The 13,924-nt window shown below is 48.0% G+C and overlaps 1 protein-coding gene across 1 annotated transcript in view; it reads left to right on the forward strand.

The window, feature by feature from the left end:
• fibcd1b (fibrinogen C domain containing 1b) overlaps positions 1-13,924 on the forward strand; it is a 30,307-nt gene that overhangs the window by 13,798 nt on the left and 2,585 nt on the right. The window contains exons 4-5 of the mRNA XM_089020705.1: positions 932-1,068; positions 8,680-8,776. Of these exons, the coding sequence (XP_088876831.1) occupies positions 932-1,068; positions 8,680-8,776 (234 nt within the window). The remainder of the gene's footprint in view (positions 1-931; positions 1,069-8,679; positions 8,777-13,924) is intronic.

Consider the following 13,924-nt stretch of genomic DNA (forward strand, 5'->3'; position numbering starts at 1 on the left):
ATGCAAAAAAGCTATCAACCGAGCTAAACAGAACACAATTGATGAGGAACTAGGTAAAATTATCGCAGAGAAAGCACCTCCAAGGTATCATTCCTCAAGATGAAGGTGAAAGAAGAAGGCTACGTTCCTCATCAAGTGTTTAATGCTGAGGAAACCGGCCAGTCCATTCCATCAAGCTATCCACGACCATCACAAAGGTCAATAAAATGACTTAATTATACACTACACTTTATTTCTTTAATTATAATACCATAGCACATTTATTATACGTAAAATAAGGTATATTTTGTGTGGTTTTCAGGCTTAGAAAATTAGAAAGAAAATTATGTTTTATGGGAACGGATTATTCTCATTTTAATGGTTTCCTATGGGAAATTAATTTTTTGGGATACACACTTTTCGCCTTACACACTCTGTCTGGGAGCCAATTAAGTTCGTAAGCCAAGGTATCACTGTATAATACTTTGGCCATACCTTGATTGAACATAGGAGTGTAGGTCATATTTAAATTAGGTGCAAAGAGTCGGCCGCAAATAATGACTGAAATCTGATGCCGTCAGCTCTGTCAGCATTCGAAACGGACGCAACACAACAGGCGCCTATTACGTGTGACTCAATAGACCTTTTTCGCTGCCGTTGGCAACAAGGTCAGGCCCACGACAATCAAAACACTTTCTGTGATTAAAGGACAAGACACATGTGAATCCCCGCTGTCTGTAAACGGGATTGAAATAACATTTGACCTTGTTGAGAATGACCGCCTGACATTTTGAGTCACAAAATAAAATGTAAAAAACGGAGTGAAGTTTCCATGCGGCCCCAACACAGCCAAAAACGGACAGTCGCAGCTTCTGACTTCTCTGCAAAACGTTTGAAAGAAATTGGCGCTTGTCCCCGCTTTGAACTTGCCTCCATTTCTTCCGGCGGGCAGGCTCGCGCCCGCGCGATTGCAGTGACGTGTACGCCGGCGGCCAGCGGGCGGACGGCGTTTACTCGGTGTTCCCCGTCCACTACCCCAGCGGCTTTCAGGTCTCCTGCGACATGACCACCGACGGAGGCGGATGGACGGTGAGTCGCACACTCATTTTTATTTATATATATATATTTTTTGGGGGGGCGTTTGGATGTTTGGATGCGTTTGGATGCGTCGTTCACAAACGCGCTCAAGTCCGCGTTTGCCATTTTTGGAGTGTCGAATTGTGTCGAAAATGGTTGCCAACTTTGCCAAAATAATTGCTTGCTTTCATGTGTGAAAAGGAAGGCTTTTACGGCCCCATTTTCATTTGAATAAAGCTGGCATGCGCTTTGGTCATGACGCCGTTTGAAGGTGAATTCGGAGGATGCCGGCCTTCTTAGGACGGGCACCGTTCGGCGCCTCCAAGCGATGTCCGCCGTTCAGCGGAAATGGAGCGAGTCATCGCTTTGCCAACCACTGCAATGTCTCCACTCAGGTTTGATCTTTTTCCGGCTTCACGTGGTGCTTTGGTGCCACCTCGGTCCGGCGCTCCCCAACAAAAGCGGGCCGAGGCCTTAAAGGTTAGCGCTGACAAGAGTCACGGTTGACGAGACCTTTTCAGCCAGTTGGGGCTGAAGAACAAGAAGAAACGTGTCCATTTGCACTACGGGCAAACACCTCAAGGTGGAACACCCCCCCCCCCCCCCCCAAGTGATTCAAAATCAGAATCAGAAATCAGACTTTTATTCGTCCCATAAGGGGGAACATTGCAGTTCACAGCAGCAATTTGAAAGGGGATGGGGTGGGGGGGGGGGGGGGGGTGAAAGGATCGAAAAACAAGATATTCTAAGCATAGTCAAAATGTCAGCAGACTGAGATGTATATCATATATATATATATATATATATATATATATATATATATATATATATATATATATATATATATATATATATATATATATATATATATCGGAAATGTGCAAAACAGTTTCATAAAAAACTGTACATAGTGCTACTTCCGGGTTGAGTGAACGCTGTCGCATGTGGCTGCCGCTGCTCATCCGCAGAAAAAAAAAATGTGGTGATGCTGCCTGACCAGCAGACAATTCCACAGTGGATGGCTCAAGCCACCGCAGAATCATAGAAAGTTTTTAGGAGTGAACCCTGAACTCCAAAAGTCCTGAGTTTCCTGAGCAGGAAGAGGCGACTCTGTCCCTTTTTGATGAGGGCATCCGTGTTTGTAGTCCAGTCCGGTTTATTGTTGAGAGTAACACCCAGGTACCTGTAGGAGGTCACCCTCTCAAAATCTGAACACTCGATGTTCAACGGTGCCGGTCAGGATTGTTTCCACTAGCAACCAGCTCCTTGGTTTTCCCGGTGTTGATCTGGAGGTGATTCTGCTGGCATCAGTCCACAAAGTCCTTTGTCAGTCCCCTGTACTCCCCATCGTCTTCCTCTGTAATGAGGCCGACAATAGCTGAGTCGTCAGAGAACTTCTGAAGGTGGCAGGTTGGGATGATTCTTTCAAAAGATGTCCCCCTTTTTTGACTCGCGTATGCGTCAACGTCTTTGGACAGAAGACAACAGCTTCTGTGAGATGTTGCTGAAGCCGTCTATCATTTCTTGGTTGGTTGGTCCCCGCGCCCCCTCCGCCTGCGGTGGCGGCCCACCCGCCGCACAGCCATCACTTGGGAGTGCGTCGCGGTGACAACACATTTGTCACACGGGCAAGGTCGCGACCTCCCAATCATCAAATAAAGCAAAAGCGCCAGAGGGACACTTTTGCTTGGCGCGGCGTCGCCAGCCTGTCGGTCATTCTGCTTCTTCTCCGGGGAAAGAGCAAAAAAAAAAAACACACAACAACAAATAAAGCAAAGCGCAAAGGTGCGCCGATATCTTTTGCGGGGACGGCCTCCCGGGATTTGGAAGCGCACTTGAGTGGATCAAAGAGCCGACAACTTTGCGTCCTGCCGCCCGTTTGCTCGCTTGACCTTAAAAGACAACTGACACCATTTGTTTGTTTCCTAACTGACATCGGAAAAATGTTTTATCTAGCATCTAAAATAGCCAAAATATGCAGGCTCATATTTTTAGTTAAATGCAAAACACCAATAAAAATGACATCAAGTGTCCCAAAACTGCCACAAAACTGGGGAGATTCAGAAAGTCCCGCCCCCTTGTTCGTGACGTCACTCCAGGATACTCCTTCACAAACTGCCTTGCTCCAGAATCAAAACAATGGCTTCAGAAAGTTCTGACTCAGAGAAGATTCTTGTTACTCATCCAGTTATGAAGATGATTCAAATAGTTCTGAAGAGGAAAGCATAAATGTTTGCAATCGATTAAAGAAGTCCTTCCGTATCAATTCGTGCCATCTGCAACCGATGAATCAGAATCAGAATCAGAATACCTTTATTCGTCCCGCAATGGGGAAATTTGCAGTCCACAGCAGCAATTGAAGAGGGATGGGGTTGGGGTGGGAGTGAAAGGATAGAAAACAAGATATTCTAAGCATAACAAAATAAAAATGTCAACTGTATACTGTGCAAATGTAGATGTGCAAAAACCGTTCTATAAACAAGACTGTACATAGTGCAGAATCAAGAGATGCATTTAGATATATTGCAACAACCCATATTTACAAGTGTCCAGTTTTTTTTGTTTTTTTCACATGTGATCATTGGGAATTGTGAAGCCTGACAGCAGTCGGTAGGAACGAGCGGCGGTACCTCTCCTTCTTGCAGCGCGGGTGTAATAGTCTCTGGCTAAAGGAGCTACCCAGAGCTGTCAGGATGGGCAGGAGGGGGTGGGAGGGGCTGTCCGTCATAGCTTTTAGTTTAGCTAGCGTCCGTCTGTTGCCCACCTCCTCAAGAGAGTCCAGCGAGCAGCCCACGACAGAACTGGCCCGCTTGACAAAGCGCTCCAGTCTTTTTCTGTCCCGGGTGGTGATGCTGCCTGACCAGCAGACAATGCCATAGTGGATGGCTGATGCCACCACAGAGTCATAGAAAGTCTTTAGGAGTGACCCCTGAACTCCAAAAGACCTCAGTTTCCTGAGGAGGAAGAGGCGACTCTGTCCCTTTTTGATTAGGGCATCCGTGTTTGTTGTCCAGTCCAGTTTATTGTTGAGAGTAACACCCAGGTACTTGTAGGAGGTCACCCTCTCAATGTCCGAACCCTGGATGTTCAATGGTGCAGGAGAGGATTGTTTCCTGCAGAAGTCCACCACCAGCTCCTTGGTTTTGCCGGTGTTGATCTGGAGGTGATTCTGCTGGCACCAGTCCACAAAGTCCTTTGTCAGTCCCCTGTACTCCCTATCGTCTCCCTCTGTAATGAGGCCGACAATAGCTGAGTCGTCAGAGAACTTCTGAAGGTGGCAGGTTGGGGTGTTGTAGTTGAAGTCCGAGGTGTAGAGGGTGAAGAGGAATGGAGCCAGGACTGTTCCCTGCGGCGCTCCGGTGCTGCAGAGAAGCCTGTCCGACTCACAGTTCTTTACCCTCACGTACTGTGGCCTGTTTGTGAGGTAGTCTGTAATCCAGGATGTGAGGTGATGGTCGACTCCGGCATGCTGCAGCTTGTCCCCCAGTAGACTTGGCTGGATGGTGTTGAAGGCACTGGAGAAATCGAAGAATGTGATCCTCACCGTGCTCCCAGCATTCTCCAGGTGCAGCAACGCCGTATGGAGGAGGTAGATGATGGCATCCTCCACACCGATGCTGGGCTGGTAGGCAAACTGCAAGAAAGGGAAAGAGCTGCTGTGGAGGCAGCCACACAGGGGGGCGCCATCTTGATATATAACGGGTGAAGGAAGTTCTGGACTCCAATGTAGCACCCAGAAAATGCACAAGATGGCGCACAAGCTCCGTTGGAAATGGGCTGATTTGTCCGCTCGGAATTTGTGTAAATTTACACCTTCTTTATGCGTGTTACCGCAATTGGCTGCGACACACAACCATTCACCATCGCGTTATTTATGTCGTTTTCCTTCTAATTTCACAATCAACACGATGTTTTCAGACGAAAAAAATTCATCAGGGGCGTTCCTTCAGTGACGTCACTTCCGGCATCGTCATCAACTCGAAAACAAGACTTCCTGAATATTCAGTGCGAGTCTTAAAAGGTAAAAGATAGCTATATGCCGTGGAATCTTTGTAAAAGGCGCTCAGTAGAAGTCATTTGAAGTGATTTGACAAATTATGGACGCAACTTGTGCGGTGGCGTCGGTTGTCCTTTAAATTAGGTGTGAGCCTTGAGTCTTAGCATTAGCGTACTGGCGGATGTCTCCCGGAAACGGGGAAACGGAAACGGAAACGGTTGCGGCGGTCCAAATACTAAAAGATGTATCGGCTGCAGCGGGCAAAGCTTTTGGACGCGAGCTAATGTTTGCCATTGTGACTTGTGTTAAAAGGTGTATGGAGCAAAAATAAGCGCTGCCTGCATTATTGAAGGAGGGGGGCTAAGGGGGGGGGGGGGGGTCATCCAACGCCGCAGGGGCTTTTATCACAAGTCGCAGACAAACAAGACATTGGGAGAAATGGAAAAGTTTCATCTGCAAAAGGCGGGACGCTTGCGTGTCGGTGCGCGCTCTGAGCCCCTCGGCGAGAGCCGCGATGCCCCCCCGCGCCCCCTCAAACGATGATCGGGATCAATATTTCATGTGCTGCATTGAAAGAAAATGGAAAAAGGCTTGGGCAAAGATGTCCGGCGCTCACCAAAACAGCAGCGGAGCCGCGATCGCCGTGTCGATGCGGCGACGCAGCGATCGCGGCTCCTTGGCGGGGACGTTCCTTGGACGGGGGTTCTCTTTCGGGAAGAATCTTATCGGCGCAAAATAGGATTAGAAAGCGCCGGTTTCCTTTGGCTTTTCGACGATTTGTTCCGAGCCGGCGCGGCGGCGTTTTGCGCCTGAAGGGCCGCTGGGAAACGATGGGCTCTTACGAGCTGCTCACGGTCACTTTTTTGTCTTTTTTATGTGAACGGAACTTGCCACAAGTTCCGTTCGGGCCGACGCCGCGTCCCGTCTGACAGAAATCCCGCTCAAGCGCTTAAGTCGCCTGCTTAAGTCGCCTTCATCGACGGCCGCCGTGTTAAGATGCAAATCTTCCAAATGAATTTTTGGATGTCCTTCGCCAAAGTCAAAGTTTGGGTCCCGCTTTTATTGTCGCTTGCAGCCGCCATTTTGCTTTCTGGGACACACACACACACACACACACACACACACACACACACACACACACACACACACACACACACACACACACACACACACACACACACACATATATATATATATATATATATATATATATATATATATATATATATATATATATATATATGCCTCTCACAGTAGTATATTGATGCTAACGTTAGCATGGGGCTTGTTAAAGCGCCACTAACATTCGACTGTTTCATCAATGCTATTGTTTCATTGCGAAATCAAATCAAATTAGAAGCAAATAGAATCCTTCAGTGTCTTCAACCTGATGTGGCATATGCCACACTGCCACAAGTTGTGTCCTTCCGTTCCTCCGACATAACACTTGATTTTTTTTTTTACTCATCTGCAAATTCAAAAAGGGGTGTTTACCTGTTTTGACATCAACAGCACCTAAGTCAAGATCATCCAATCAAAATGGAGCTTTTTTGCCAGCTGGCATTAGTGTCATCCAATCAAAATAGTGATTTCCGCCAAAACTGGAAATGAAGAGTGAAAAAGTGAGAATACATATTTCGTTTTATCTGATCAGTCATTTTGGTCTGAAAAAGTCGGAAATCCCTGCGGTTTTGACCCCCCACCCCCGACACGATTGCCCAACGTCGTTGGCAGATTGCCGGGCGGCCCTAAAGCGTCTCCGTTGGCAGGTTTCTTTGCAATGTCGGAAGAGGTGGCGAAGCAGACAAACCCGCAGTGGGGGGGGGGGTTCGACTTTGCCGAGCTTGTAGAACAGCACAAATAAAGAATTGAAGAGCAAAGAGCGGCACAGAGGCAACCAAGCTTGACGTGAACAGAGCGCAGCCCCATCTAGGAAGAAAAAAAAAAAGGTTGCCACTGCCGCCGCCCCACATTCATCCTTGATTTTTCTTTTTCGAGGGCTGGGGTGACTCCACGGGAGGTGAAGACAACTTTCATTCAAACTCAAGCTAATGCAATTTTCACGAGCAATGGCGACGATTTGAAATGGGGCCGCGACCAAATCCGAAGCTTTTCCGGGCTGACTGATTGCACCGGACTCGCCGATAAAACTAAATACATTGTCTCGCTTTTTCGCTGTTCATTTCCTGTTTGGGCGGCAGTTGGCGGAAATTTTGATGGGATGATACTGACCCATGGCCGTTGATGTCGTTACAGGTAAATGCCCCCTTTTAAATAAGCCTGGCGAGTTAAAAAATGACGTAGAATGGACGGAAGGATTCGCCTTTGCGGAGAGAACAGGTTTTAATGTGATAGATTCGAATTTTCAATGAAACAATAGCATCGATGAAGCAGTCGAATGTGAGTGGCACTTTGACAAGCCCCATGCTAACGTTAGCATCAATATACTTCTGTGAGAGGCTGCAGAAAGCAAGCGTGCAAGCTAATGAGCAGTAACAGGCTAGCTAGCAGTAAACTTGCGTAAGTATGTGTGACGGGTGTCACAACAGTGACTGTCTTCATCTCCACGATGCTGCCGTATTAATGAAGACGAGACGCGTGGATGTGTCTTTTTATTTCTTTTATTTCTGCAACACAGTATGGCAGAAGGGATGGGTGAAGTCGCATGGGTTTCGTCTTGTGATTAACCTGAATCTCCTCGAGATTGTTCTCAATTGCAAAACATTGTAGATAACAAAACAGAATTAACAACGTGTGATCGTATAGTGGTTATTTACAGAAAAAGAGAATACAACACAAGTTCACTGTTATTTACAAGATGTCCCTGAACGCATCATGGGCGGAGACTCGGCAGAACACGCGGTGCGCTTGTAATGGCTGGCGCACAGTTCAACCAGCCACGGACACTCACGGGCAAATGAAACACGACACAAGAAACTAAATATTGTTCAATAAAAACGAAATGAAACAATTATTACCTGCAACACAGTATGGCAGAAGGGATGGGTGAAGTCGCATGGGTTTCGTCTTGTGATTAACTGCACAATAGAAAAGCACTATGAAGCACATGCGCTCCAAAGTTCCACTCGACAAAACGTGAAGTAAATAATGACACAAAAAGTAATCTGGACTCGAAATGAATAAGGGAACTAATTAGATAACACTAGACAGTACAAAAGGGGAAACAAAATAAGATATTGTCATGAAAATGCGCGTTAATCAAGACCAACAGAAAATTGCGACTCACCCTGAATCTCCTCGAGATTGTTCTGGAAACTATGGGCGGGACATAGTGCCACACTGTGCGCCGTTGCGTCACTTCCTTCATAATTTAATAATCTAAGTGCACAACTCCGTTACATATGTACACGGGTGGTTGACTTTTATTCTGATAGTTTGGCTGGATTTTTACCAATCATGAAGAACAGAAAACCATTCATGTTAATGGTGTGTATTATCACAGTTATTTTAAAGAATACATTCTGACATTTTGTTGAAGTCACGCGCGCGCGTGCGTGTCTCTCCATGAAAAACATGAGTAAATATTTTACTTTTATGGCTCTCTTGGACAAAAAGGTTGGGGACCCCTGGCTTACCCCCCGTGCCGCTTTGTCCCGTGCGTGCAGGTGATCCAGCGGCGGGAGGACGGCTCAGTCAACTTCTTCCGGGCTTGGGAGTCCTACCGCGAGGGCTTTGGGAAAATCACCGGTGAACACTGGCTCGGTAAGTGTGTGGGGTGGGGGGGCACAAAACAAACAATTTATACCCGGCGAGCAAGCCACCGGACGGACGTTGCCTCAGCAAATGATTCCAATCATACAAACTGAATACGGCGCTGCTTTCAACAGTCGCCTGCAGGCGGATTTTTTGTGTAAAACGCCTCCCTTTGCCCCGCGATTGGCAAGCGCCATTCAGCCACCGAGGACACGCGACCTTGTGCGCTCGGCACCGTCTCGCCAAATCCAACGGCGCGGCGCCATTGTTGGCCGGCCACCTCGTCAAGCGGAGCAAAAGGGGCCGCCGCTGCGCATCTTTGCCGCCGTTGCGTCGGCGGCATCATACCAAGAGTGACGTTGGCCGCATTATGATGAGGATTTCTGTTTTTTTTTTTCCTTCTTGCTTGAGTTCATCATTTGCCGCTGCCCCTTTTACTTCCGCTGTGGCCACGCGATGATCTGCATGAAAAGGGGCCGCGTTTGCGTGACGGTGACAGCTGGCATTTATTCCCCCTTTTTTTTTTGCAGTTATTTTTTTGGGCTTGTAAACAAATGATTTGACCCCGTTGGGTGGCGTGCAGCACGGCAACAAGTGAGGCTGAAATGAGCCTGTTCCTTGACGTCCCTCCCGAGTCGCCGTGGCGCTGGAAAAAACTTTTGCTTTCTGTTGGGAAAATTCCAATTGATTGGCGTGACCTTTTAGTGGTGATGGGACGTAACGGACGACGGGCTGCAAGCGTCGCCCCCGGCGAGGTTCCGCCGCACTTCAATACCAAACAGTTATAGAACAACAACACCATTTTTTTTTTGTTGTTTCCTAACTGACATCAGAAAAACGTTTCATAGCATCGAAAATACCCAAAACACGCAGGCTGATATTTTTGGTCAAAATGCAAAACACCAATAAAATGACTTAAAGTGTCCCAAAACTGCCACAAAATGATTCAGAAAGTCCCGCCCCCTTGTTCGTGACATCACGCCAGGATACTCCTTGACAAACTGCTTTGCTCCAGAATCAAAACAATGCCTTCAGAGAGTTCAGATTGGGAGAAGATGCTTTCTTGTTACTCATCCAGCTATAAATATGATTCAAATAGTTCTGAAGAAGAATGCATACATGTTTGCAAAGTCCTTCCGTAGCAATTCAAGCCGTCTGGACTCCAATGTAGTGACCAGAAAATGCACAAGATGGCGCATTTTAAGATTTGTCCGCTGGGAATTTGTGTAAACGTACACCTTCTTTATTCGTGTTACCGCAATTGGCTGCGACACACAACATTTCACCATCGCATTGTTTATGTAGTTTTCCTTCTTATTTCGCCATCAACACGGAAAAAAAGTAGCCAAAATGCATTGTGCGTGGCTTTCTCTGTCAGGGGTGTTCCCTCCGTGACGTCACGTCAGGCATCGTCATCAACACCAAAACAAAACTTCCTTAATATTCAGCGCAAGTCTTAAAAGGTAAAATATAGCTCCATGCGGTGGAATCTTTGTAAAATGCGCTCGGTAGAAGTCATTTGAAGTGATTTCACAAATTATGGATGCAACTGTCCTTTAAATGGACAACCGACTAGGGGGTCTTTGATCTCTTATTGAAAAAGCAGCAAAGTGTTTTCGGTATAGACTCCCGCAATCCACCATTCCGACGCCATCAATTATTCACGGCCGTCGTTCCCGCACGCCGACGAGGTCGGACGGGACGCGGCAAGGCGCGGCTCGGTGGGGCCGCCGGGGTCCCCGCCTTCCCTTCGGGAGAGGCTCGCCGAGGCCCAATCGCGGCCGAATTTGAAATTCAAACAGACGGAGAGGCGGAAGTGGGCGGGGCTACGGCGATCGCCGCGGAGGCTCAATTCAAAGCGGTCCCCGGGGAGCCGAGATCAGCGCACGCCCGCCGCCGTATCCTTCCTTCGCCACCAACGAGACTCGGCGCGCGATGAAATATTTAGCCGGTGGCGGGAGAGGATGGCGTTTGAGAAGCTGTCAAGGCATGTCGTGTCGGCGCCTCCGACGCCTCCGCCGCCTGCTCATCAGCTCAGACTTGAACAGGAGTAGTTTGCATTTTTGATCGCGGGAGCAAAACGCCGCTGGAGAAAACAAAGTCGACTTCGGGCGGAGAACGCAGGCCGCCCGTCCGTCCGCGGCTCGTCTCCGGCGATTAGCGCGAAGGTCGCTCATTTGGCTTCCTCCCGCTCGGCCGGGACTCGACTGCGAGCTGGCGCCGTCGGCGTCAACGAGGCAGCCGGCGCATCCATTTGGAAGAAGCACCGGGAGGGAACGCCGGGCGACAGCTGGCGGGAGCCGACAAGCACAAGCACAAGTCGAGTGGAGTTCAGCCTCGACTCAGCCGGTTTAGTTTTTTTTCCTCACTCGTAGGAACGTCTGACGGCGTTTGGAGGGCGCCACCGGCAAAGTCGGCAAACACTCGGGTCATAAGATGCCGTGCGTCCCACGTCCCCACCGTCCCGTCACGCCAGCCTTCCTCTTCTTCCCGAAAGCCCCCCTCCCATCACGGAGCTCCCCTTGGCACTCCGAAAAAGGGAAATCAACGTCGGTCTTGGAAGGGGGGCTTGGGGGGGCAGATGCTTCAAAAGAAAAGCGAAATGTGACACAATCAGACCAGGATGTTCTTTCTCTCTTTGTCCGTCCAAATGTCACCGTCGCCGTCGGGAAACGGCGGGCGGGGGATGGGGGGGGGGGGGGGGGTCAATTGAGCGCACACCCGTCTGGGTTCTTTTCAAATGTGACTCTTTGGATGTCTTTGGTTTAGCTCGCGATGATTCTGGCGCAGTCCTTCCAAAGCGGATGATGCTCGCCATCGATCCCCCCCCCAATGAAATGTACAATCTTAGCGTCCTTTGCCGCCAAGGCTGTGCTCGTGGTTGCAAGAACCCCCCACCCACACGCCCCTCCCGAGACACAATTTCAACGGAGCTCAACAGGAACATGAAGTAAAAGGATGAGCGTGGAAGACTTTCGGGGGAAGGGGAAGGGGGGTGACTCCAGTTCGGGTGATGCCACTTCTCTCATATCGAGCCATCTGAGGAGCAGCTGCCCCCCGGGCGACGCCACGTGGGGAGAAAAGCATGATGAATAATTAACTGCCAGAAATGTCACAAGCCGCACACAAAGAAGAAGAAGAAGTCCAAGATGGCGCCAGAGGAGGCAGCCTCAGCAAGTGCGCTCGTGAGCCTTGATTTTTTGGGTTGTTTTTGTCTTGTTTTGTCACTTTGTGTTGTTGTGCGTCGTGTGGAACGGATACCGATTGTTTTTCAGCATTTTTGACCACGACATTCATCAAGGAGGAGACTGTGCTGAGCGGTTGCGCCTTTCGGCAGCTTTCATCACTTTGCTGCTGTGAAATGTAAATTTCTCCACTGTGAGACTAATAAAGGCATATCCAATCCAATCCAATCCATGAATATGCCAGTACTGTTTTTGAATGGGAGGAATGTCGGAACCATTCGACTGCCATCGCTGGACACCAAAGGGGCCGTTGTGCTTTTTGCGCCTGTCATGGGCAGCATCTTCACAGCCCCGCTTTGTTTGGCGGAAGGTCGGTGCTGTTGGCAGTCTGCGGCTGGGTGGATGCATGGCTTGAGGAACCCGCGATAAGAAAGGAGCGTCAGCGCAGAGCGCCGATGCGTATGTAGAACTGTCGCGGCTTGGAATTGAAGCAGATTTATGTGGGACAGGAGATGTGAGACAATGTCTTTTCGTCAATGGATGCTACAGCTGCGTGTTTGCTTTCAATATTTAGCTTGTAGCAGATGTGCAAATTCCACCATGATGCCCCTGATCCACTGGTGGAAAGACGCTTTGATCCTCTCCTCTTTCATCTGGAACTGCTTCATGTCATCACAAAGAGGGTACAGCAAGTCCTGAAGAATGAAGGACTCTCTGTGTCTTTGTTTTGTCATGTTGTCTTTGTGCTGTCATATTATTTGTTTAGTTTTTGTTGTTCTTTGTTGACTTCAAGACGGCGCCGCGAGAGTGGCTGCCTTTCCAGCAGTTCATGTATTTTGTTTTTCTACTTTCATTCCTTTCATAACTTTGCTGCTGTGAAATGTAAATTTCTCCACTGTGAGACTAATAAAGGCAAATCCAATCCAAAAATCCAATCCAAATAAAAAGTACTGCAAGCAGACCCCTGCCTTCAACGCAACATAACACCGTATATATACTCTATATACATACAGGCACAAACACATAATATACATACGTATACACACACACACACACACACACACACACACACACATATACACACAGGTAACATCCGAGTTACGACCGGGTTTCGTTCCGACAAAACGGTCCTAAGTCAAACGTAAGTCGTAAGTCAAAATCCATTCAAAATGGCCGATGCGACGTGTACACAACAGGATAGTATATGATGCCAATCTGTTGTTTTTAAACAACGTTTTCTGATTGAATACTATTATATAACAAACTGTTTACAGTTCATTTACAAATTTGATCAGTTTTAGTGTCGTTTTTATCATTTTAGATTTCATATTATCGACACTGATTCGCTGTGGCGAGCCCTGAAGGGAAAAGCTGAAAAGAAAAGAAGTATATTTTATATTTAGATTTGATATAGTGGTTCAAAGAAAACACTTATATGTAAACAATACAGCTGTTGAAAAATGGCTCTCGCTGCTAATGGCCAGAAGAGGTCGCCCGACACACACTCGGAAGGGAAGGGAAGCAATGTACAGTACTACAGGAGATGTTGCTGAGACGGTATCTGCACTGTATAACGACTGTATTGAGTGTAGTCACACAGTAGATTGCTGTGCGTGTGTGTGACATGCTGGCTGGCCAAAATTGTAGTACGCGTTGCTGGCTGCTTGCGCGTTGCGGTGCCAGGCGTAAAAATAAAAAACGGGGTGTCGTGGTTGTAAGTATGGGTGGTCGTAACTTGCGCCGGTCGTAACTCAGATGTTACCTGTATATACGTGTATATACATACGTGTATATACACATCTACATATACACATCTACATATACATTTATATAGAATGAAGTTGACACTTTTTGCTTCAACCCCAATGCCCCCCCCAAACCCCCCGCCCGCTTTTGAAGGGGGGAGGCTCAACAAGAACTCCAAAATGGAGCAAGTTTGGAGGACGCCTTTTTGAATCCACAATGACAACGT

Source organism: Hippocampus bargibanti, linkage group LG18 (assembly GCF_051943395.1).
Source record: "Hippocampus bargibanti isolate YZ-2025 linkage group LG18, ASM5194339v1, whole genome shotgun sequence".
NCBI lineage: Eukaryota > Metazoa > Chordata > Actinopteri > Syngnathiformes > Syngnathidae > Hippocampus > Hippocampus bargibanti.